We start from the raw sequence: 26,221 nt of genomic DNA, 5'->3' as shown, positions 1-26,221 counted from the left end.
GCCTGGCCTACAATTGGTCACAGCCAATTGCCCTTGAAAAAAAAGCGGGGGGGGGGGGGGGAATGATGGTTGAATAGTACAGATCCACTGTTGCAGCAAGATTGCTGGCCCTTAGGCTGAGATTGCACTAGCGGGTTTGTTATCCTCCTGTTCCTATGAACATCGTGCCATGGTCCACAGGTGCATTTGTGGTTCATATGACTACAGCAGGTTTAGGCAACCTAAGGCCCGTGGGCCAGATGCGGTCCAATCGCCTTCTCAATCTGGCCCGTGGACGGTCCGGGAATCAGCGTGTTTTTACATGAGTAGAATGTGTCCTTTAATTTAAAATGCATCTCTGGGTTATTTGTGGGGCCTGCCTGGTGTTTTGACATCAGTAGAATGTGTGCTTTTATTAAAAATGCATCTCTGGGTTACTTGTGGGGCATAGGAATTCATTCATTTTATTTATTTTTTCAAAATATAGTCCAGCCCACCACATGGTCTGAGGGACGGTGGACCAGCCCATGGCTGAAAAAGGTTGCTGACCCCTGGTCTACAGAGCTGCAGGGAAATTACTTGTGTGTTATAAAAATGCTTGCTGTGTGAAGTGGTAAGCAGGCTTACTTGTTTAGTGAGTTAGACGCATTTGCAGGGAAAGTTATGACTTGAAATGGTGGGGTAGACTCCTCCCTGCCAGCTACAAGGAAGTATCCTTGCCTGTTGGAGATTAGCATGCTTATATGCCCTCATGGTTAAGGAAGGCTACTTTATGTTGCAGAATGTTGACTTCATTCATCAGTGGATTTAACTGCAAGTAGGTGCCCTGCAACTTGCCGTTTTCGGCCACAGTCTTGCAAGGCAAAGATTTTCCCACAATATCTGGCAGACATTCCAAGCAAGCGAGCAAACCAAACTTAGTAGAGTCCACAGGAGGGGAAGCACGTGGGATCAGGTGCAGACTGTACCAGCTCTCAGGATGGAATCTGTGGAAAATGACTAGCGGTACATGCAAGGACATAGCTGATATGAACACACCTTCAGTGTTCGAAAAGATCATCATGGGTCATCCGTTGCAACTCAGAGCATGTCAAGTTAGGGGTCTCACACATTTATACAGTTCAGCCAATATCTGAAAACAAGATTATCACCCTGGGTTTGTTTTGCACCAAACCTGCATTGTCTGCACTGCAGATGTGAAAAAACAACACCAGTTTGTGGCAAGAACCGCCTGTTCTATGTAGGGAAGGGAGGAGCAACAGGAGTGTACAGAACTGTTTGCCATTTTGTGCCCTTCTTCGTGTTTTCTACACTTTTGGATTTGGTACAGGAGCTTTCCAAACTGTTGGTAGAACGCAGGGCTGAAGGTAGGCCACCCAACATCTAATGCATTACTGGCAGGTTGTTGTGAAGTATTTTCTTGTAAATTTCCTCTTCAAGACTACTTGAGCCACTGCAGGTAATGACTATGTTTATTCAGCGCTGCTGCAACTCAGTTTTGATATCTGCTCAGAAGATACACACCATGAGCAGTTTCTCTCCCCTTACCATTACTCATTTACTTCTTAATTATCTGGGGGGGGGGGAATCAACATTCCTGCTTGACATACACATTGAAAAGCCAGGATGGCCAATCAAAATCCAGTCCAGGTAGCACCTCTCTATCTACCGATAATTAAAGGGCTCAGAGCTTTCAACATTTTGAGTCACTAGCTTTGTATTGAAGTCAGTAAGAATAGGCCTGGGTGAACCTTGGGCTCATTCCCTCTCCCGTGGCATGACTGGGAGGAGGAAACGGAAAGCTTTTGCTTCCATTTTTGGTTAACCACAGTTTATTGTTACATCTGAACCCTAAACAGTGGTTAATCTTAACTATACTTTGTTGAAGCAAGCCAGTTTCACAATTCTTGAAGTTTACTGGTTTCAACCATACCACAGTTAAAATTAACCATAGTTGGCTGGGTTCAGATGATGTCACAGCCTCTGTTTAATTAAAAAATGGAAGCAAAAGCTTCTACCTCACTATGGCTTCTCTGGAGGAATAGGGGGGAGAGCATGTGAGTCTGAGGCTCACGCAGGCTCATTCCCATTTTGATAAACCACGGTTTAACATGCTGTCCAAATGCAGCCACGTCTTCAGGGGATTACTGAAGGGGAAGAGTGGTGTTGTAACTTCCGTACTGACAAAACCCTGGTTACTTGAGTCTGAATAACAAATAGACTGTGAAGATGGCAATGCATTGAACGGGGGCTTTGTGGGAGGTGGCACAAGGGTTTGCAGGGAATTGGTTTGGAGGGAGATAGCGCACTGCTTAAAATGAAGTACGTTTAGAAGGATGTGGATGATTTCACAAAGTTTGAAACTTTCTGCCTTGGGGTGAAAGGTGGTGATCTGAAACATTATAGGTTTCTAAGCTGCGAGGTGTAAAGCGAGGAAATGCACAGGAAGGACAAACAGGGAACTGCTTGGCCAGATGCTGGTGACAATTGTAATTTCCTTTTTCCAACATTTGGTGGAATTGCAGTAGACAAGCAACTTAATCTGTTGAAAACAAATAAATAAAACCTGGAAGATTTTTCTCCCCATCTGTCCCTCTATGTTTTTGTTGTTGCTGCTATTATTGTTACTCTTAAAAATGAGAGTTTGGGAAAATATCAACAGTATTACAGCTCACCCATGCTTTTGTTAAACAAAAAAACGACACCAAAAATCTGCCCTTAAAGAAATAAAATTTGATAACACATTCTAATAGTGTTGTTTGATATTGATGCTTCTGGTTTTTTGCCAGCATGGGCAACACATATAACCAACAAATCAATATATCTAGCAGATGCCAATATAGACAATAGGGGGGAGGGAAATATATTACAGATTTGGTCAGTCAGCCACCAGCTATTCATGGAAAAGCCAATAATTGACTACATGCATCCTCTTCACTGCTGGGCAAAACAAAGCAATTTGGGAACAGAGCTGCAGTAACTGGCATATTTATATCCTCTAGTCTGGCATTTTGAATTCATTATGCTAGTTACATTTCAGTTTTTTTTAAAAAAAATATGTAACATTCAAATGTTAGAGATGTGATAATGGAGATACGGGTTTAAGATAATAGGGAATCTGAGTCCTTTACTTGGACCACACTTTCAAAAGGGCTCTGGATGCTGAAGCCTGGCAATTATTTTGGTGCCTAATTGACCAATCAACAGCCCTGTTAAACTGAAGTGTTAGAATTTAAGCTGATCCATTGATCTTATTTTTATTTTTTTGCGGGGAAGGGGGTTACTTAGCATCTTACACCTATGTACTTCAGGTCTCTGCACCAAGGCTATACTTTATTTGGAAGTGTTGGCTAAAAGACCCAGCCTTAGGGTCAGCCTTTTGTGTTTGAGGTGATGTAGAGAAAATGCAGCGTGAACTCGGTCACATAGAGCTGAAGCCCACAGTGACTGGCAACAATTTCCAGGCCATCCAGATTTTCAGTTGCATTTAAGCATATATAAAATGGGTGCCAATGGTCAAAATTCATTTGTCTTCTGGTTAGGTTCAGTCCCTCAATCAACTTTACTCTAGCTCCTTTAAATCAAGGTGTGGCAAAAGAGCAATTGGGTTGAAACTCAGTTACTTGGACTCAGTTGCCACTGAAAGCAATGGGGCAAGTTCACTATGGCATAATCTAAACCCTATTGATTTCATAGGATCACAGTGTTAGAGGGGGTCTTGTTGTTCCGTCTGATCCAACCACTTGGTCCATGCAGGAAGCCCTTAGCTAGAGCATCCCCAACAGGTGTCTGTCCATCCTTTGCTTGAAAACCTCCAGTGAGAGCCCATCACCTTCTTGGTGATTGATTCCATTGTTAAGGATCTCACATCGTGCACAGTTCAACTTAAAAATAAAAGAAGCAGTAAGCTTTTTTTAAAAAAAAATTAAAATACAAAATCACCCCACATTATACTGCAGTCTTGTGTGCATTCTGGAAAAAGGCAAAAGATTGCGGCCAATCTGACCCTTTGAGGGATCTTTTAGCTTCTCTCTCATCTGATGGCCTCATACCATCAGAGCAGCATGTGTGCATGGTGGGTGACATTCAGTGTACTTGTTTCATCAGTGCAAAGATGTTTAGCTTCCTCTCCCTCTAAATCTGTTCTGCGTTCCCTCTCAATCCTCTGGAGCAGATTAGGGGAGGGGCATGGGGGTGTGCACAGGGAGAGGAGGGGGAGTTCCATTGTGAACATGGAAATCCTTGTGATAACAGAACGAGTGCATTTGGATAAAGTCCTTGCTGGTGGGAGATGTCAACTTTATTTTAAAACCTAATAATCCTTAGCTAGTGTCTGGAGAGCATACTGGACCCTTAAAATCTCTGAACTAAATGAATGTGCACGTTTTGCATTGACTTCCATAGAGGTAGCTATTAGTTGTAGCAAAACAAGAGTCTTGTAGCATCATAAAGGCCAATAAATTGATTATGCCAGATATTTTCATGGAGTAGAGTCCACTTCATTGGATGCGCCTGATGAAGTGGACTCTAATCTGTGAAAGCACATACCATAATAGCATTCTTTAAAGTGCTTAGAAACTCTTTGCTGTTATGTAGCCAAACTCCTAAATCGCAGTAAGTGCCTAAACCTGTTTCTACTTTCAGCAGGGATAGTTTTCTATTGGTTTAGAATGAACATATATCTCCAGATAAATCTTTGCAGTGTGTTTGCAATTTTATTCCAATTTCTGATTTGCTTAGTAATTCTTCTCTCTTTTTTTCTTTTTGGTGCACTTCAGAAACCCTAATGGATACTCGGACAGCCACAGCTGAACTTGGATGGACAGCAAACCCACCTTCAGGGGTAAGTGGATATTTGACATGTTCCTGTGTGTCCACTGGTTGTTTGGAGGTCTGGTGGGGGGGGGTTGTTCTCTTTTATTATTCATGTAGGTAATAATTTCATGTGTATGTCAGCTTGAATTAAACCCTTGCTTTAAAAGACTTAATTTCTCTTTTTTATGTTGACCCAAACAATGGCAACGATATTAGGTATCTTTTTTTCTCGACAGTTGGACTGCTATAATGGGTAGAATGTTTCTTCTTCCTGTAAACACACACACACACTATATATATATATATATATATATATATATAAGCTTATGATTTGGGGTTGGTTCACAACTCATTTTTTTAAATAAAAAAATTAAGAAGAAGCTCTGGGCTGTCAGTAATATTTAAACATTCAAAGTGACATATATGATGGGAACTTGACTCATGCCTCAGTCATCAGGATGCTATTTTTTTCTTTGTTGAAAAAAGAATTTGGAATGAAAAGAAATCCCACTTGCTCTTTGGATTCCTAGATAATAATCAACAACTCTCTTGGCAGGTCCTCTGGCTGCATAGGGCTGCATGATGTGGCAATATGTGAGACTCTCACTGCCTTGCCAGACTTGACTGTCATATGGCCCCATTTCCTTGAGAATGGCTGTGTGTGGCAGGTGTGCTGCCCCCCTTTTTTCAAGCCCACCTCTCTGCACAGTGGAGGCAGATTGGGCACTGCCTGTGTTGTGCTTCCAGTCGATCCAACACAATGATCCAACACAATGATATTTCACTGATGTGGGAAGTCAGCTATGTTAAGCTTTCCATTCTCTTCCCACCCCCCACCCCCAGCCACACCGCACAATGGGGCTGTTTTCCCTACTCACACTCGGATATCAGCAGCCCCCATGGATCCCAGTTTCTGGTGATGACACACTGTGGGCATTTGGGAAGAGGTGGGGCTGTGCAAACAGCTGCCTGGGAGCTTGTTTGAACTTTTTGCCAATTCCACCTTTTGCATTTATGGTCCAGATCCTTTTATACAGCAGTGAGTCACCCCCTGCCTGTGTATATAACCACGCAGGGAAATAACAGCTCAGCAGGGAACACTCTGCATACTCCTTTGTAGCTTGTAATGCAGCTTGGGTGCTGGGGGGAATTCCTTCACACGTATTGCTGTGTGCAGGGGGAGGGAGATGCCGATTTCAGACTGGAGAGAGGAGCAGAGTGTGTACTAGGGCAGGGTCCCCACCTCTTGGGGGACCATTTGGATGTCTAAGAAATTGTCATGGGCACCACAAGATATTCATTTCGCCGCCAAAAATCTGGCCATTCCAAAAAGAACAGGCAAACTACTTATACTCCCCCCCCCCAAAAAAAAACCCAGGCAAGAAAATAACCATGCTACTAAAACTCCAAACAGGCAGCCCTGTCAAACAACAAGTAAAATGAAATGAAATAAATTGAAAAATAAATTGAGAGGGGTAGGGGCCTTGGTAGGTGGCAGGGAGGGTTTCTGAGCCGAGTACAGTGGTACCTCTACTTACGAATTTAATGAATTCTGAACGTACATTCGTAAGTCGAAAAAAATTGTAAGTCGAATCCCATAGGAATGCATTGGGAGAAAAAATTCGTAAGTCAAAGCAACCCTATCTAAAAATTCGTAAGTAGAAAAAATCCTATCTAAACCGCATCCAAGATGGCGGACGGAGCTCCGTTTGTAAGTAGAAACATTCGTAAGTAGAGTTATTCGTAAGTAGAGGTACCACTGTATTTGGGAGGCAGCTGACTAGAATAGCATGGAACAGGGAGCCCATGCTTTTGATGGAAAATGCAGGATACCAAGAAGGTCTGACAGTGGGACTGAATATCGTGTGCTGACAAAGAAGATGGAAAGGGGAGGAAGACTGGAGTGGGAGGTGAGTTTGGGGAACAGCAGCTTCCTAGTCCTGGCTGCAGTCCTATGCAAACTTGGGAGTAAGTACCATTGGACACAGTGAGCCAGCCATAGACTTGTGCTGCGTGTCTGTTGGACAGTTTGTGCGCAAATGTAGAACTGTTTTGAAGGTGTATATTTGGTGTTGCATGCAACTGTATATATCAAAAGCATGTTGCAGTGGTGTGGGGTGAGATGCTGTAGCAGGTTGTGTATGGAGGAATTATCCCACAGTATGAGCCCTGTGGTTGGTCTGGTAAGTCTAGATGGTATGTTCATACATCTCCAGGATTCCTCTAAGTGGGCTTTCAGATGGGTGCTTATTTTGGGGTTGATGCTGCTGCTCAGGCATGCAACCCTTTCACAGTGTCCATGTGACGTCAGAACATCAAAAATGCCAGCCCTCATTGTCTCTCTCTCACCCCAATTTAATCTGGATTTTCCCTTTCCATGGAAAAGCTGACAAATGTTTAAAAACACAAACATAACCCTATTGCCAATGGCTCATTTGCGATATTAATCCCCCGTCTGCATCCACTCCTTAGACCCTCTGGTATTGTCAACACGACAGACAGTCTGTAAACCAAATGTTCTTGTTTTTCCTAGGCCTTTGGTTCTGGGCAGTTTGCCTTGACTGATTGCTTGCTTTATCATGGTAGCTGTCCATGTGGAGAGGATTCATGCTCTTCTGTGGTTTGCCATGTGCCTTTGGCGCGATACATCAGTATTAGCGGCACAGTGTCAATCGGCTCAATATGTCAGTTTCAGCTTCGCCGGGGCCTGCTGCCTTTCAGAAGGAATTGACCAAGACCTGCCCCTTCCTCCCCGGCTGCTGCCACCCTCTAGGTGAACGGAGCATGTATATGTCAGTGTTTAGCCCTCTCTCTTCCCTCCTTGTCTCTCTTGCACTCTCTACCTAAAGGATTATAATTAGGAAACATTAGCAGGCTCAAAGCAGCTTTCGTACCTGAACACCATTCATAATTGCACTCAGCAGTGCTCTTCTCTGGCTATTAATGTCACTTCTATGAAGTAATGAGGAACAAACCACCTTCAGGCACTTAAAACATCTTCTTTATACAATAGGTGCATTTGAAGAATGGGAGCATAAAATAACCCGACTCGCATTCCCCTGACAGTGAAAGTGATCAACAAAGACAGGGACAGGTGCATGAGAAAAAGATCAGTGAGAAAGATGGTCGCTGCCTTAATAGGTAGGTTTAAACAGGTGATAGAGGGCTAGCTGCTGGGAGAGAGAGAGAGAAGGCTGTGCTGGAGACGATTGTTTTGTCAGCAATGGAAAGATTGAGAGACAGAGAGTCGTGCCAAAGCAACAAACTCTAAAAAGGACTCTTAACAAGAGGGAAATGAATCGTTCCTATTAATTGACCTTTGCAGACGTTTTCTTTCTGTACATAATTTTATTGCACCTCAAAGGATGTGGCTGATAGTTGCTGCAGCAATCTCTTACTTTGCTGCAATACTTCATCCCTTTGGGCCACTTTGGGTGCAGTTCCTTTAAAAGGGGCCTTTGGAATCATTCTTGGGAGAAGGAGAAGGAGAAGGAGAAGGAGGAGGAGGAGTTTGGACTTGATAACCCCCCTTTCACTCCCCTTAAGGAGTCTCAAAGTGGCTAACAATCTTCTTTCCCTTCTTCCCCCACCTCTGTGAGGTGAGTGAGGCTGAGAGACTTCAGAGAAGTGTGACTAGCCCAAGGTCACCCAGGAGCTGCGTGTGGAGGAGTGGGGACGCGAACCCGCTTCCCCAGATTACAAGTCCACCGCTCTTAACTGCTACACCATGCGGGCATAGATAATGCCAATCCAGCACTCCTTCCAGTGTGCCTGTGAATCTCCAATCTCACTGTCAACTCCCTCCTTCCCTCTCCTTCCTGGTAAGCAGCAGTGATGCCCTTGCTGCAGGCATATGCTGTAGCTCCAGCCCTTGGGGTGAACCACTTCTGCATAGTTATGCATTGCATGGGGAAGTGTCTAATTCTGCTGTTTGGTGAGCCGTATTATACATCTAGCAGAGGCTGAGAACCGGTCTCCATCAAACATCTAAAAAGCAGTGTGTATGTTTCCTTGCACACAAAGTGGTGGTGCGGGACTTGAAGGAAGAAACGGTGGGCCTGGGTTGCTTTTCCCTTTCTCTGCCTCCCACATCTCCCTTGAAGCCATTTCTCTCCTAATTGCCCCAGAAACATGTCTGAGAATCTGTATTAGAAAGAATAAGCCAGAGAAAGCTGTGTGATGGCAGGGGAAGAGAGTCGATCCGGCTTGGTGCATCTCTCCTGTGATTCCCAAACTCCCTCTTTACATGTTTGGCAGAAACCTGGATTTGCTTTAAGTGAGCGTTCTGTCTCCTTGTATGCACCATGATTATGGAGAGGGAACGTCACTTCCTTGCCTACTGCCTTGGGGAGGGGGGAAAATATATTTGCGACATGAAACAGAACTTGTTGCTGCTATCTCAAAGAGAGCGAGAAATTGCCAGGAAAATGCGTAGTCAACGGGATGGCAATGAATGCAGACAAAAGACAGAGCAGGTGGATAGATAAATATGGTATCTAGCAACAAACATATGGATAGGCAGACCAATTCTGTACACAGTCAGAGGCTGCAGAGGAAGAGAAGAAAGGCAGAGCTAGAAGGCAGAACAGATAGGAAGGCAGATGGGTGATATGAGGGGGAAAGGGGGCATGGGGGGAGGCAGGTAGAGAAGAGGGAAAGCAACAACAAAGAAAGCTAATTCAAAGAAGGGAAAATGGAATAGGGGGAAACTGAGTATTTATATACTTCCCTTTCTCAGGTATTTCAGTTGGATGCATGGATATTAGCAGGCCTAGAATCAGCACCTGCCGTTGTTGGAAGTTGGGAGAGCTTCACGTCCTGGCAAGAGGCATATTATCACAGCTTCTTCCTCCACTGCTATAGCTGCTTCCACTGCCTCTTCCTTTCCCACCTTTCCCAGCCACAGCTATTGCTAACTGTAGGGTGCCCATCTTATGATGCCCCTAAACCAACGTAGGGGGGTTAGAGCTGGCTCATGTTGCTCCTATGCCGCTACACACTTTTGCTCTTGTGTGTATAGACTGAATGCCTGAAGTGGGCTTCAGCATCCCATCAGAAATGACCCTAAGATCTCACTTTAAACTGGCTTTAATCCAAGTACTTCACCTAAATTATTGTGCAGATAGGAGGGGGTGTTATGTTCATGGGCTTAAAAAGCTATCCCTAGGGATCAGTTGTTGTAAATATTGTTTACTGTTGTTAATAGGACAGATTCTTCCATTATTTGGTCATGTTGCTGCGGACAGAAATAGTTAAGGTGGGGCCAAGCATCCTGAGGGGGTAATTGCATTTGAAACGGCCCTTAATTATCCAGGGAAAGAAGTCCAGCTATTCCTTGCATGACGTTAATGATCATAAAAGGGTCTGGACTTCAGGTGGAATCTAATTGGTCAATAATAGCAAGGATATATCTCCCTAGGTAAGGATTGTAACCAGATTATGTACAGCCATCAAAAGGGAAACAGAAAAGAATAATAAATCATCTCTTAAACTATTGTTAGCTGGGTTCATGGAGAGGGGTGGGGAGGGTTCCTATTGAAAGAAGGGGAAAATATTGGGTTTTGTGGCTAGTCTACCAGATTGATTGTGGAATGAAGAAAAGCAGCTTAATATGTTGAGATATGAGCACCAAGCGAGGAGGTCTTCAGTTATGTGTAGTTTCCTGTTATATCTGAATCATATGCCTGATTTGGGCATGTTCCTTTCACCAAGGGAAAAACAAAAACAAATTAAGTTTTAAAAATAAAATGCGGCATTCTTAGCTGCCTTGAAGCCAGCATCACTTGAGAATTCTAAAAAAACCCCCACAAACCCAGTGCAATTTTCAAAGGTTTAGTCAGCCATCTTGATTCAACATGGCATTCAAACAGAGGTGAAAAGTCATTGATCATAGGAAACATCATACAAAAATTGGTCAGTATATCTTAAGAAGTGCCCAAATGAATAGAAAACAGTAAATGCCCCGCCCCCCAATATATAGTAATTAAATCCCACCGGGGGGGGGGAGGAAAAAGGTGGCAAAAGGTGGCAAAAAAGTAAGGTAAGAGCAGAGAAAAAGCAAATGCATTTAAATTGAGTGTCTGAACATGAAACTAATAAAAGCAGGAAAATGAATAATATCCATTAATAATTTAATATCTAGCAAGCTGGATGTGTGTGCAGAAGCAGAGGAATGCTCTGGGAAAGCCACATTGCTTCAAAAATCAGGAAAGTTAATTATTTTATCGCTGGAAGGAGTATACAAAAATGCTGTTGAGAGTTCCGTAACACTTTAAGATATAAGAGTTTTGTTATAAGCGTTCATGAACAAGAGTCTGCTGCATCAAGTACTTGTTTCAAGAAACCCTGATTAGGACTGACCACAGTTTAGGTTTCAGATGATGGGCGCAACTGTGGTTAAACTAAAATGGAAGTGGAGGTTGCAGGAGGAGATGGAGAGAGTGCACAAATCTGGGGCTCTGCGGCTCTTTCTTCTAAAACTGAACACAATATAGCACAACCGCAGAATGCTGTCACTGACTGGGAGTTACTACTCTTTTCTAACCATTCCTTCAACTTCTCAAGGTTTTTCTGCTGTTTCAAAAGTTCCCATTCTTTCCACCTTCTTGCCTCTGGATTTATTGTTGTTTCTTTCAGATACAATTGGTGTTTTCACACTATTTTTCCACACCATGGTTATGAAATATATTTATATGCCATCTTTTTTTGCCTCTAAGAAGGGTAGTAGTTATTAAAAGCAATATGAAAATCAGTACCCCAGAGCAGATTGGGGATGAACACTATGTGCCCAGGGGGAGGAGAGGTGGAGATTCCCATTGTGCTAGAGGGAATCTTTGCACTAGCATCTGCTAGTGCAACAGGTTCACTGAATATGGCCCAGCATGGAAATCAGTGAAGATCTTTTGACTTAGGCAAGCTATGTTCAGACCCGAGTCCCAGTTAACCAGCTGGCTGCTGTGTTCCGAAACATGAAGTTTCTGAAAAGTTTTCAAAGGCAGCCCTGCATATATTGCATTGCATAAACCAAACCTAAGTGTTGTTAGGGCATGGGACACTGTGGCGAGGCTGCCTCTGTTTTCATGTGGCTTCTGTTGGCATACCAACCTAAGCTGATTAAAGGCACTTCATGCCTCCGATGCCAGCTGGACATTCAGAGTTAGATCCAGGTCTAATAGCACCTCCAAGCTGCATATCCACCCAGAACAGGTTGTTCACCATCTGCTTAGCCAATGGGAATGTCTACAAATAGTACCTCCATCTTGTCTGAATTAATCTTCAGTTTATGAGGCCTTATCCAGCCAATTACTGACTCTAGATAGCCATTTCCACTGCCTCTCCTAGAGCAAACAAATCGGAGAAATAGAGCTTCATGTTATCAGCATATTGATAGCCCTTTGCTACGAAGCTCACCATGACCTCTGACAGCAGTTTGATGTAGAAATTAAATGGCACGGGAGACGAAATGGGGTACCACCCCACCAGCCCCATAACATAAAAGGCATGATGCAGAACTAAACTCTTTTCTTCCTTACAGCATCCCTTCTGGAACTTTCCTGTCAAGTAAGAGGGGACTCACTAGAGCAGGCATCCCCAAACTTAGGCCCTCCAGATGTTTTGGACTACAATTCCCATCTTCCCCGACAACTGGTCCTGTTAGCTAGGGATCATGGGAGTTGTAGGCCAAAACATCTGGAGGGCTGCAGTTTGGAGATGCCTGCACTAGAGCGTGGTGACTCCTATTCACACCCCATAAGGTTACCTTGATTAATGGCACTGAAAACCACTGAGAGGACATGGATAATCTGTGGGAGAGAAAGGTTTTTGGGGAAAAGATCCTTACTCACTCATAACAGAGTTAAGCACAATTGTTCTAAGCACATTAAATTTTGGTTAGATTTACTTCTGCTCACATCCACCTTTAAACAAATGTTCCCCAGGAAAATTCTGAGGCTAGAATAAATCACAGGCACTTAGCTTTGTAAATAAGTGGATATTATACTCAGTTTCCAGATGTTACAGCAAACAGGTCTCCATTCATGGCAGTAAATGAAGGTGAAAAAGGTTCCAAATGACTTTAAAAGAAAAAGAAGTTGGTTTTCTTACAAAAAGGATTGTGCAATCTTCAGTTGGCAAAGATGCAGGCTTTAAAATCTCCCTTTTAGAGAGATTCAGTTCACTTGCCTTTTCTTTCAGCTGGGAGCCATTAGCTACATGGCTCCTTCATTGCTTGTTCCTGGAATCATGAAGTGGAAAAAAGAGAGGTAGTTGGGGAACAGAGGCTGCTGTGGGCCTGCCAAGCCACACTCACCCTGGTAACTTGAGTTCAGGGCTCAGGTTAACCCTTTCATACACACAAGTGCGAGTCAGCAACTGTATATTACTGTAGAATCAACAAGGCCAAAGAACCCATTTATGTTTTCCTATGTAGCTCATAACCTATTACAGAACTCCAGACTCTGCCTTATTCAAAGTCAGAATATTTGTCCATCTATCCTAGGACCAGCCCTATCATTAGGCTGAATGAAGTGGTTGCTATTTTTGTGTGCTGTGACATGGAAGCAAAGGGTTAATTTATTAATATTGTATTGTTTATTCCCAAGGAGAGGCGGTTGTGGGGCTTTCTACTTCAGATGCCAAAATAACTTGGCCAGCCTTGGAACCTATGCACCTTGTGTTGAGGATAGGCACCACTTGCTCTTCTGTGTTAGGCAGCAAAATGTCTTGGTCAGCCCTGATGTAGCTCAGCCTTATCCTGCTCTTCAGGGTCTGAAGTGAAGGTCCTTCCCATCAAGGATTGAATCTGGGGTCTTCAGCACAGAAAACAATTCCTCTGCCACTTCCCTATGGTCCCTTCCCAACCAGAGTGATCATGGCCGCTGTTGTTCCAAAAATCACATTTGCTAAACGTCAGTATTTCAAATCTGCAGTGGCTTAAAGTGGTGACATCAGCTGGTCAATTCAACAGCATGAGAATCCAGTGAACACATTGTACCTATTCCCTTTTACCCAATCACCATCTGATCTCAAAGAACATGGAATTCATGCTCAACACACAAGGCTCCAAGGTAGAGAAGGGGAATTAACCCAGAGGTGAATTTGTGACACATGAATGTACATTAAAACTCCGCCCGCTTTGTGTGCTTTACTCTTTACCTAAAGTGGCCAGAGGGGCACGTTAAGAGCCCATTCAAAACTGCTTCTTGTAACATTGGTGCCTGTGTAAGCTGGACAGTCTGCAGTGCTTAATTCCCAGGCAGGACATGAAGATGAATTTGCAGCTGTGGCTGATGTGTGCCTGCTTTATGTTGCAATATATTACTGGTTTTGCTGTACTGAAGGATTGTAGGGACCGTTCTGATGGCCATTCTGATTCAAGCAAACCTAATGCAGCCTGCAGAGACTATAATAGAAATTAACATCTGTGTCTTTAAGTGAAACACAGCAGCATCACCTAGCCTTGGGAAATAATTATTCTCTTAAAAGAATAATAGAAAGCCAGTCAGATCAGTGTAGCCATCTGCTAAAGGGGAAACCAGCTCCAAGGGGCCAGATTCTCATCTGGTGTAAATTAGCGGCAGCAGGAAGGGCTTGGTGTGCTAATGGAGGATTATATCCTTGCATTTGAGAGAGGTGATTGGCATAGGAGTATTCTACATAACTGGTCTGTGGTGTTCTTGACTTGTTCAGTGGTGCACATGTTTATAATCCCCACTTGCTGTTTCATATGCCTGTATTTTTCACCTGCCATCTGTAGCTCTTTGGCCATGCTCTTCGTGCTAACCCTGTGAAGCAAATGCAGGTTAATATTGGTTCTTTTGATAGCATTTTAATGTGCACAGTGAATCTGCATCTTGCTTGCTTTAGCAACCACCCGTTCCCAAGATGGGGAACTGATACTGAGAAGATGGCAAGCAGCTAGCCGAATCCCTTCCCCAAGGAGCCCATTGCTGAGCAAGTTGTATGAATCCACAACTCCCATGTCCAACTAGCCCACATGGCTGAATAAGAGCTGAAAGGGAGGAGAATGAAATCTAATGCATGTCTCGTGCGGGGTCAATTGCAAATCACCAGAGACCTTTAGGGGTCTGCTGTTTATGGTGAGAGTTTGATGGGTATTTTTAGTGACAGGCTCAGGCTCAGCTCAGTATAGATATACACCAAGGGAGAGTTGACCCAGATCACAATGTGTAAGGATTGTATTTGGGTAATCAAGACTGATGTGTGGTATTTTTTCCTACATAGACTGTGTACATGTAGGGAAAACAAATGGTTACCTGTTCTGCAGGATGTAAGGTAAAGGTAAAGGAACCCCTGACCATTAGGTCCAGTCGTGACCGACTCTGGGGTTGAGGCGCTCATCTTGCGTTATTGGCCGAGGGAGCCAGCGTACAGCTTCCAGGTCATGTGGCCAGCATGACAAAGCCGCTTCTGGTGAACCAGAGCAGCACACGGAAACACCGTTTACCTTCCCGCTGTAGCGGTACCTATTTATCTACTTGCGCTTTGAGATGCTTTCAAACTGCTAGGTTGGCAGGAGCTGGGACCAAGCAACGGGAGCTCACCCCGTCGCGGTGATTCAAACCGCCGACCTTCTGATCGGCAAGCCCTAGGCTCTGTGGTTTAACCCACAGCGCCACCCGCGTCGCTTTGTGCAGGATGTACACATGATTTAAAGCTCTAACACACAGTCATTTCCCAGTGCAGGCATGAGGAGCAAATCAGACTCTTGCAGAGTTTTCACACCTAACCTCATGGTTACATTTACCTTTGGGGTCTGAAATGAGTCAAGATTGTATCTTACCTCAGATAGATACATGATGGAGAATCAAGGCTTTGAGTTACACACATCTCTTGCTTAGGCAGACAAGTTCTGTCCTGCAAAATTCCCAATACATTTGTCACCTAAATGGTTTTGGATCCTAGCTGCCTTTTGTAAGAGTTAATGTTGATAATCTGTCATAAACACCATATATGACCAAATAAGGAATCCAGACCAGAATGAACAAGTATACACCCTAAGAGGCATTTCTCTCTCCCTTTCTTTTATTTGGGTGCCAAGATGTTGTTTGGATACCCACCGTTAGGGAGACACCCTCTAGTCTAGTCTGTCCCGTAGCTTGTTTTTATTCAATCTTTGAAGGACAGGAGTGATAGGCAGCTTTTATTTGACGTCCTAGATAATGACATGTATGAACCTTTGGAATAATGACAGCTGAATAGTGTGCCTGATATTGCCATGGTTACCAGCCAAGCTTTCTCCCCCCCTCTCTCCTCCTTCTACCCTTCTGACATTTTCTGTGTGTGTGTGTTATTGTTGAGTTCGCTTTTGGGATAGTGAAGGGGAGGGGAGCCAGGAGAAGAAACAGTCCATTATAGTCTTTTAAATCTCCCAGCTGGAAGTGTTTTAAATCTCAGCAGAGACAGGGAAAAACACTGTCTTAATCCCCAGCTCCCTGTGAATTATTTAAAGTGATCTTGTCGGAACAATGCATTTGTCACTGTTACAGTGTCAACAGCAGAGGCAGCTGTCCGAATGGCTCTGGGGTTTTGCCACAGGTAGGAGTTTGGGGTGGGGCATTTGCAGGCCTGGCAAAATGCAAACATGGGATTGCTGAGGTCCACAGAACTCTAGAGACGGATCCTTTTATTTTTTGCAAGGGAGGGGGGATCTTTGTACCAGTAACATGGTAATTTTGTACAGTTTGGCCTACCATTCTCTTCTGGAGACCTCTGGCTGTCCCTGCACTTGGTGGCTGTGTTTAAAGTTCCACCCACACCATATATTTAAAGCACTCTTCTACCACTTGGAACCGTCATGGCTTCCCCCAGCGAATCCTGGGAAATGTAGTTTGTGAAGGGTGTTAGGAAGGAGAGTTCTGAGGGTGTCCCAACAACTCTAAGCATGCTTAATGAACTACAGTTTCCAGGATTCTTTGGGGGGAAGCCATTACTGTTGATGTGGTGCTTTAAATATATGGGGTGAATGCGACCTTAGTCAAGGGAAGAACGAATAGATAGGCAGACTAGTTATGCATCTAGGGTGGACACCCAGTGCTGCACATCTTGGGTGCAATGTAATTCACCTCTGTATTTGCATTTAGTTATCAAATTTCATCATTGCAAAATTCAGGTTCTATTCAATCCTCAAACATGACTTCTCCTCCCACTCCAGCTATTATCACATATCATTCTCCCCCCCCCTTTCATTGCACCACTGAGTTCTTGAAGTGAACTGCCTGCATTTGAAGTCTCATTTTTTTTGTAACCTCTCTTTTCTTGATTCTTTTCAATTTGGATTCTGTCCTCTCCACTTTGCTCAGGCAACTGTGCAAAAATTATTGACCACCTCCCAGTTTCTCAGCCTGAGGGGCTTTATTGTGGCCTCATTTGATATGACCACACTTCCGACGTTAACACTTTTGTCCAATCTGACTTTTCCAGTCTTCATCAGGACTTTTTCAAATGAATGTTTCAGAGTTTGATCCTATGCCCTTTCTGATATTCAGTGGAACATCTCAATAACAATTTCGACAGCAGGATGGAAATAGTCCAGAACTGTGCTGAAATAAATATATTTTCTTGAACTTACCATGAGTTCCCTTGGGGCTAAACTTCACATTACCTTTAATCACACTCTGCATACTGGCAGGAAAACCCAGCCAGATGGGTGGGTATGAATAAGTATTATTAAATTATTATTATCCATTGTCATTTTTGTTTCAAATAAAAAGCAGCTATAGGGCCCTGAGCCTCTTAATCAGGAGTGTACCTGTTTCCTGCTGAAGATCTACCTTGATGGGAGTTTGCTCCTGAAGTTGATGTTTATAGTAAAAACACTTTCTGGGACAAGTAGCATGGGGGGGTGTTTGTTGGTGGAGCACAGGCACACAGCCTTTGTCCGACTCCATATCATGGTTCTATAGCTGCTTTTCCTTCTAAACAAAAGTGGTAGCATTAAACATGCTTTTTTAAAAAAAACGTGATTTTTTTTAAAGTGGCTCTGAAGTACTTGAAATAAATGAATTTATTTCAGAAAATCACTTCCAGTGGAATATTACCAAAATAACGAAGGGGCAAAAGACACAACAGGGGACAAATGGCAGGTTGACATGGGTAGGTGTACTAGCCTGCTGCTTGAAATGCTAAACTGATGTTTCCTTGTGGTATTTATTCCTGATGCCATCAGTCTTCCACTTAGAATGCCAGGGGTAGGGTATTTCGTTCACAGGGACCTGATCTGTTTTTTGGGTCTGCTCTATGTCCATTCTGATTTAATTTTTTTATTTGAGTCTAAATCTGATACCTTAAATTCAAACCTCCATTTTACCCACATCTAGTATAATGGAATCTAAAAAAAGAGAGGCTATAACTTGTTCTCCCTTACCCCCACCCCCCCACCCGTGGTTTGAACATGCCCAGGTTCAGGCAGATCAGTCTTTTAGAGGGAACCCTTTGAGGGTTCATCAACATTGAGGTTTTTTTTCTAGAAAAAGAGGTGCTGGAATTCACCATGAACACCTTCCTTGTTCTCTTATCATGGCAACAGTGCCTACCTGAGGGGTGCTGGAACCGAGTTCCAGTGCGTTTTGGCTGGAAAATTAAAGCCCTGTGTCTATTTGGGTTTATTACATTCTGACAGCACTGGATACCAGTTGTAGGCACGGTCACCCATTCTAAGGGGATGGATCCTTTCAAATTTCAGACTGATAGGTACAGCAATTCTCCAGCAAGAGCAGACCTTGCCATTTTGTACTATGCAAAAACAAAAACAAAGAAACTCTGTCCTTATAAGCCTGCCACATCAAGTTCGGGGCATGTTAGCATCAAATGTGCAGGAGTTGGGATTTAGGATAAAGAGATGTGGTTTGCCATTTACTTCTCATCATCCTGGGGTCTAACGTGAGGGGAATTGCGTTTGGGGATATATATCACCAGATATAAATTATTTTAGCACAGGTTTGCCTACCCAAAAGACTCTTTAACCTGTGAGGGGGAAATACTCATGGATGCATTCTCTGAACCCAGCCCCCCCCAAATAACAACAACAACAACAACAACAACAACAACAACAACAACAACAACATGCTGCAATTTAAAGGGTGGCCTGGAAAACTCTATCCAAGGCTGACCTTACAATGAAGCAGAGTGAGGCAATATCCTTAGGCAGCCAATGTGAGGTGTCATGAATGATCAACAAATTAGTAAGTTATTGAATTTATTATTATAGTCTTTTACTCCCAGGAAGAAGGGCTTTTAAAATTTTCTGCCTCCTGTGCCAAAGAAACTTGGGCAGCCTAGGTAATTATGTACCTTGACTTCTGTGAGAGGGGAACCCTTTACTTCTTCACTTCAGGAAGTAAAATATCACTATCTGTCCCTGTGCCAAATCGACAAATGACCTTCTGAGTTCAAATGCAATCTTTCTGTGTGCATCCAGATGAGGATGAGGATATACATTTGGAGCACATTTACATTTTCTTTGCAGTAACAAGTTCTTTAGAGTGGACGAGAGAGGCAAAATTTATTTAAGTATTTACAAACTGCTGTATCATAAAAATATATCACAGTGGTTTACAACAATGTCAAAACATTAAAAGCAGAAAATAAAATCATAAAAAGTTAAAAGCAAGACAAAGCATAAAGAAATACAAAACAAACAACAAAAAGTAATTAAAAACAAACATGAAGGACCAAGAAGGAACCAAAAGTTTTTCCTGGTTTTCCATTTCTCCTTGTTTAATTTGATCACTAAGCAATTTACAGAGGTAGATTAAGCCAGAAGACATTGCCTGCCAAATAATCTTAGTGCCTGAGCAATAAGCATATGAAACCCCTCCTAAACTCACTTTTAAAGCCACGGCAGCCAGTATAACTAAAACCCAAGTTATGATCAAAGTCCTAAATTCAGACTATAAAACATTCGTATTTGCTAGCATTTCATTATGATTTGAACAAAAAACGATCAGCTCTGTCACAAGCTATTCTTCAGTGGTGGCATTCCCAAATGGTTGTCCTTTGGAAGCGTTTTATAACTTTCCTTGAAATGCTAATTGCGCAGACATTTGCATAGCACAAAAGTACCCAAAGTATAAACCAAGACCGTTTTTAGAATGAGATACCAAGGCACATAGTTTCTGTGCTTTAGTATTAGTATTCCCAAGGAAATGAATTAGTCTTTTAGTATGGCAGTGTCTTCATTCTTTTGCCATTTTTGCATTTAACTGTTACCACTCAAGCAGCTCCACTGAGGCTAGAGAGACTGAAATAATGTTTAATGTTAACATTTGCATAATTATTCTTTGGATGAGTCTTCTGTTTGAGAGCCTAGATTCAGTTGGTAGGTTGCTGCTGTTTCCTGTCCACTTGCCCTCATGATAATTGATTGGAGATTGCCTTGTTACAGTTATCTCCATCATAGATATATCTGACACCCACAGAGTTGTTGAGCTTTTTTTTTTTAAGAAGACCCCAAACGCTTTCTCTGGGAACAAACCCAAATCCTCCCCACAAAATAGTGATTTTAAACTTTTGGAGATGCTTCCGCTTTCCATCGCATTGCCATACATCCGGGTTCCCCCCCAACATTTCACATTTGTACACCTGAAAACCAGGACATGTCAGGAATTTTCCTGATGTATGGCAAGCCCATCCTGGGTAGACTATTCAGAAACACAAGCTGGTACGGAACATGGCAGATAGATTAGTAACCAGGATACACAAGACTGATTATAGGGTCACAGTCATAGACCTATCTTAAGGGTACATTGTCTAGATCAGTGGTTCCCAACAGGTGGTCCGGGGACCCCCAGGGGTCCGCGAGCTATGCCAGAGGGGTCCGCAAGATGCTATTAGAATAAAAAATATATTAAATATATTTCGTATGATAACAGATTTTTTGTTTTGGCTGCTTCCTGCATGAGCAGAGTCTAGCGCAAAACTAGAATTAGATAGAGGCAGTAGTTCTGCTGTATGCCGTTAGGTGGCGCTTTACAAACACTACTGTTTTGCAAAGAGGCAGCGCGCGCATTCTACTAACGCTCACCTCCCCAAGATGCTTTGCGCACGTCGGCTTCATTTGTGCGCTACTGTCTTCTCCATTCCCCTCCCTCCTCCCTGGCGCGCGGTGCCTCTTTGCAAAACAGTAGTGTTTGTAAACAAAGTGTTGTTTTTCGCGGAAGCTACAGTTCGCGTAGTTAAAAATGGACCGTTGGTTAAAAAGTGGTTCGTTAAAACGACAAAGGCCTACAGATGAAGAGGAAGAACTGTAAAAAAAAACCATATAAATATAAAATATAAAAAGACTCTTAATTTGGCTCTCACTTTTTAATTTTAGGATTAGGAATTAATGGGGGTCCTTGTCACAATAGCAGCTCGATGAGGGGTCCTCGAGAAAATTTTGTTGGGAACCCCTGGACTAGATCATAGTCTGCCATTTTAAGGAGAAATTGGGAGGACAGTTGGGTCTATAGCTCATACTAGGTTTTTCTACCTCACAGATTCGTTATGAGGAGGCCAACTTGAGCTCCATAACAAATAAGCAAATTGTCAAACTTTATAATGTTAAAGGGGGAGCCTTGCTTGATATATATATCACATCCTCCTTTTATAACCATAAACTTTGGTGTAGGAAAAGCATCTTATCACATGTCTAGACTTCTGGAAGGTTCTGTTCATAGGCCTCAACAGCTGCAATTTCCAGGCATTCTGGAGCTTGAGCGAACATGGATAGACATGTTGAACCAAAAGGCTTTTTTTGTTGCTGCTGTTGTTAATTGTTAATTGTTAATTTTACCCAGGTAAAAAAATCTCTGTTGGCTTCAAGGGCTTTTCTGGGCTTTCAAGGACCTGAGTGACAAAGGGACAGCTTTCGTCCATATAAATCTGCCTGAAGTCTAAGAACTGCTTCAGGGGGCTTCTGTTGGGCGGGGCTTTGTGTTGTGCTCCGGAATCGGCCCCTCCCTTCATGTGTTCAGTTAAGTTCAGTTAGAGAGACCAACTGTCATCCTTGCCTCACCATGTTGTTTTAGTTCCTCTTAGACAGTATGTTACTGTGTTACAGTTTTCTTTATTATTAAAGCTTTGTTTGGCATATATGTGAGCAGCTTGCTTTGCTGAAAGAAAAGAAACTCTGCTGAAGAATGGTGGAATATCTTAAACTGGGTGAGTGAGGGGATATTCTTAGTCTGGCAGGATTGATTTTTTTTTAAATCACGTCAACCCCCCACAACAGTCATTGCCTTCTGACACTAAATGGGTAGCGGCTGCGGTGAGGGCCTTTTCTGTGGTGGTGCCCAAGGTGACATTGTTGTAAGCCATGATCAGATAGTGGTTAGTAGTACTCTGCGTTGTGGCTGCAGCAACCTCAGTTCGAATCCTAGTCATGGCACCAAAAAGGTTGTAAGCCAGAAAACAGCTTATCTCCTGAGTTTACGCCAATAAAATTCAGAAATGTGAGGAGTTGGGAGTCCAGCGTGGTGTATTGCAAAGCAATAGGTTACAGTCACATCGTTCCACAAAACTGCAACCCCACCCGGTGGTCCAGGCAGTGGTATTTATAAAATTTCAAACAAAGCGTTTCAATTTCCACCAATCATATACATCATTAGCTCATTTCATGTTTAATACACATGCACAATAAGCACTGGCAATTTCTGCTGATTAAGTTCTGATTCCCACCGTGTTCTGTTACATTGTGTTAGTGTACACGTTGGGAACCTGTGTTACGTGTAGCCATTTGCACCATGTAGCAGCTTACGTTCTAGCTTTGAGCTGTATCTTTGTGATTCACATATTAGCTGTATTTCTGCCCCAATGCGGGGCGGCAACTTGCAAAACCATCAGTTTCATAAAGTAACAGGCTACCATAACTTCTCTATTAGAAGCACGCTCAAGGATCTACAGGGGTACACATTATCACATTTATTGTGGCCCTTTGGGCCACTGCCACAACATTTTTGGGCAGCTGTCAAGAGACCACTACTGCTGACATCCCTGAGGGTCTGCTGACTGCTGAGTTTGGATTTGGATTTGATATCCTGCTTTATCACTACCCGAAGGAGTCTCAAAGCGGCTAACAATCTCCTTTCCCTTCCTCCCCCACAACAAACACTCTGTGATGTGAGTGAGGCTGAGAGACTTCAGAGAAGTGTGACTAGCCCAAGGTCACCCAGCAGCTGCATGTGGAGGAGCAGAGATGCGAACCCAGTTCCCCAGATTACGAGTCTACCGCTCTTAACCACTACACCACACTAAGTGTCATGTGAGCATTAGAAATGCCCTAAGTAATGCTATATAGTATGGCTTGGAGCATGTGGGCAGTTTCAGTGGCAGCCATTTGCAACCGCCATCCTTCTCATTCTCACCCCTGCAGCTGGTGGAAGTAAACTGGAGAGGGAGCTAAGAGAGTGGACAGGGCTACCTGCCACCTGCTTCAATGGGGGAATCCCCCAATAACATATGGGGGAATACCACGGGTCCCTCAAACCTGGAGATGATATTAGGGGGATACACAGGTTAGGCCAACCACCACCAACTTGGTGCTCTCCAGATGTTTTGCACTACAACACATGTTTTGTAATATCTGGAGGGCACCAGGTTGGCAAAGGGTAGGTTATGGACTGTCTCCCTGGGGAAGAACTCAGGTGGCGCTAGCATTTTTATCACTTTAGACAACTGGTTAAGCCCTTTTTATTCTCCAAGAATTTAATGGGTGATCTGCGGCTGCTGTTCTTTTATTGTTTTGTTTTTCTGATTTTATTTGATCTTTAGACTGCTTCTCCTTTGGTGCTGCTGATTAAGTTATTTTTATTGCTCACCTGGCGCCTGCTCTGATGTCATTTCAGCACCAGGCAAAGTTCTTTTTTATTTTCCCAGACCTTTAAAAATGTGAAATTTTATTTCCTGAAGATGGTTTCTTTTTTAATAAATGCTGCTATTTTTATCTGCTGCTTTTAATGTTTGAATCTGTTATTGCTTTTGTTTTTGTAACCCACCCTGGGAAAGGCTATATTTTTATTTTTATTTTAAGAACAGGTTATAAAGGTTTAAAATAAAACAGAACAAAAATAAATGAATATAAGTACAAATATTGATGTTTTTACTGTTTTACTAGATATTTTTTTAAGTGTGAATTAGTTGGGACACACTTAATAAACATCTTATACCAAATTTGAGAAGAAGTGCCAAGTTATCTAGATTCATAAGATAAATTATTTATTAGGGATGGATTCTCAATATTTATTAGATAGATGATCAATGTCAGTGTCTGTATTAATCCCCATCCACTCTACATGTACAACGGTCAGCGTAATTGTCAGTCTCACAGATACGTTCTACTGACATTAAATATTTCTTCAGACAAATTACTAGCTATTTACGCAAGGCTACTGGCTGAATGTTCGCTCAATGTCTAGATGAGATTTGATAACAGTTGTGGAACCTTTTTTCTCTGATGTAAAATGTACACTCTCAATTTATTGCTTCTATCAATAACCCTCTAAAAACACTACAGGTAAAGGCAAATATTGATCTCTGGGCAAACATCAGATCTTTGGTTTTGGGGGGACCGTGTAGGAGGCTGGTTGTAGTGTGCATTATGTTTGCCTTAGGTACTAGTCTGAAATAAAACATTTATTCAAAACCAACTCTCTGCATGTTCACTTTGATTGGGAGGGGCGGGGGCACCATTTTCTGCTCTGCCTCAGGCAGAAAAACTTAATTGGTCCAGCCCTGCAGAACAACTGCCTACCCTTCTTTCTGTGTGGTTGGGAGGACAATGCAAAATCCTCATGGAAGTGTTATTTCTATCATTATAATCTCCATCCTTATTTTATTTTAATGCCCCTTTATTGTAATTGTGTTCATTATATCTGATCTGCCACTTGGAAAACTGCAAGTCCCTTTACAAGCACATCATAGCTGTAAGGGAGGCTCTGGCAGATGTGTAATGTTTTGAAGACCAGATTTTGATATTTAAAGAGCATGCCTTATGAGAGGTCAGTGATGAGCCAAGACAAATGAGGAATGGTGCTGGGCAGGCTGCAGCCTCATCAAGATCTGTGCTGGGGCAACTACCCATATATTTATACCGCCCTGCATCCCCACCCCAGTGAATCATACCAAGGAAGTTAAGGAAATAGTACGGTGCCAAATCTTTATCCTTTCCCCAAGGCTGGTCGTATGATATTCACACATTATTTGAATTATGGTCCCTAGGATTAAAAAATAATAATACTTGCAATAGATTCTGGATGTGATAAGTTGTCAAATTTGAAACAGAATAACAAATTTTATTTAGGTAGGCCTTTAGGAAAGTTCTGTGTTTAGACAGAAAATATGAAGTTGAAAAATCAAGTCGTTACTGAGTTTGAGGAACATATATACCCAAGATATGTTCATTTCCTTGTATAAATATGGAGAACACAACCGCTTTACATAATACTGGAAAATAGTCAATAGTCAAAAACACTAATCCATGGAAGCACCTGGACATTACAAACCCATTATCTTAATTTCTGTCCCAGTTAAATAGGTAAAGGGTAAAGGGACGCCTGACTGTTAAGTCCAGTCATGGACGACTCTGGGGTTGCGGCGCTCATCTCGCTCTTTAGGCTGAGGGAGCCGGCATTTGTCCGCAGACAGCTTCTGGGTCATGTGGCCAGCATGACTTAAGCCGCTTCTGGCGAACCAGAGCAGCGCATGGAAATGCCGTTTACCTTCCCACCGGAGTGGTACCTATTTATCTACTTGCACTTTGACATGCTTTCGAACTGCTAGGTTGGCAGGAGCTGGGATCAAACAACAGGAGCTCACCCCATCGTGGGGATTCAAACCACCGACCTTCAGATCGGCAAGCCCTAGGCTCAGTGGTTTAGACCACAGCGCCACCTGTGTCCCTTAAATAGATAAGAAGCATTATTAACTCTAGAGTTACTAAAGCATTCAGATTTTAAATTTTAAAAAGTGACTAAGAGAAGGCATGGTGGAGGTCTATAACATAAATACTGGAAAGAACATGAATAGCGAAAACTTTTTCTCCTTCTCCCATAATACTAGAACCCAGGGACTTGCAATGAAATTAATGAGCTCATCCACTCATCTTGATACTTCAGCAGGTAAATAAACACATATGCTGCTACAAAATTGCTGCACAAAGGCTGGTTCCATTTTAGTGGTGTGCTTGTGCTTCCTAAGAATGCAGTTCTGCAAGGTCTTCTGGGTGCTTTCTTTTGAGTGAATGGCAAACTGTCTATAAATAAGTTATTGCAGCAGGTAGGAAGAATGCCCTTATCAAACAGATGCACTTTGCAGAGAATCCAGCATAACAGCTTGTGTATAAAATGTACATGCTTTGAAACAATTTTATATTGTTGCACATAGAGGCAGAGATAGTACCTTTTAATGGGATTGTTATCGCCACCTAGGAAGG

General features: G+C 42.8%; 1 protein-coding gene across 3 annotated transcripts in view; it reads left to right on the top strand.

The window, feature by feature from the left end:
- Positions 1–26,221, top strand: part of EPHB1 (EPH receptor B1) — a 348,341-nt gene that overhangs the window by 98,929 nt on the left and 223,191 nt on the right. For all 3 annotated transcript variants that reach the window (XM_060274588.2, XM_088670750.1, XM_060274587.2), the window contains exon 2: positions 4,758–4,822. In XM_060274588.2, the coding sequence (XP_060130571.1) occupies positions 4,758–4,822 (65 nt within the window). The remainder of the gene's footprint in view (positions 1–4,757; positions 4,823–26,221) is intronic.

This window comes from Zootoca vivipara, chromosome 5 (assembly GCF_965207765.1).
Source record: "Zootoca vivipara chromosome 5, rZooViv2.hap1.1, whole genome shotgun sequence".
NCBI classification, from domain to species: domain Eukaryota; kingdom Metazoa; phylum Chordata; class Lepidosauria; order Squamata; family Lacertidae; genus Zootoca; species Zootoca vivipara.
This window is presented reverse-complemented; position numbering and strand designations above follow the sequence as displayed.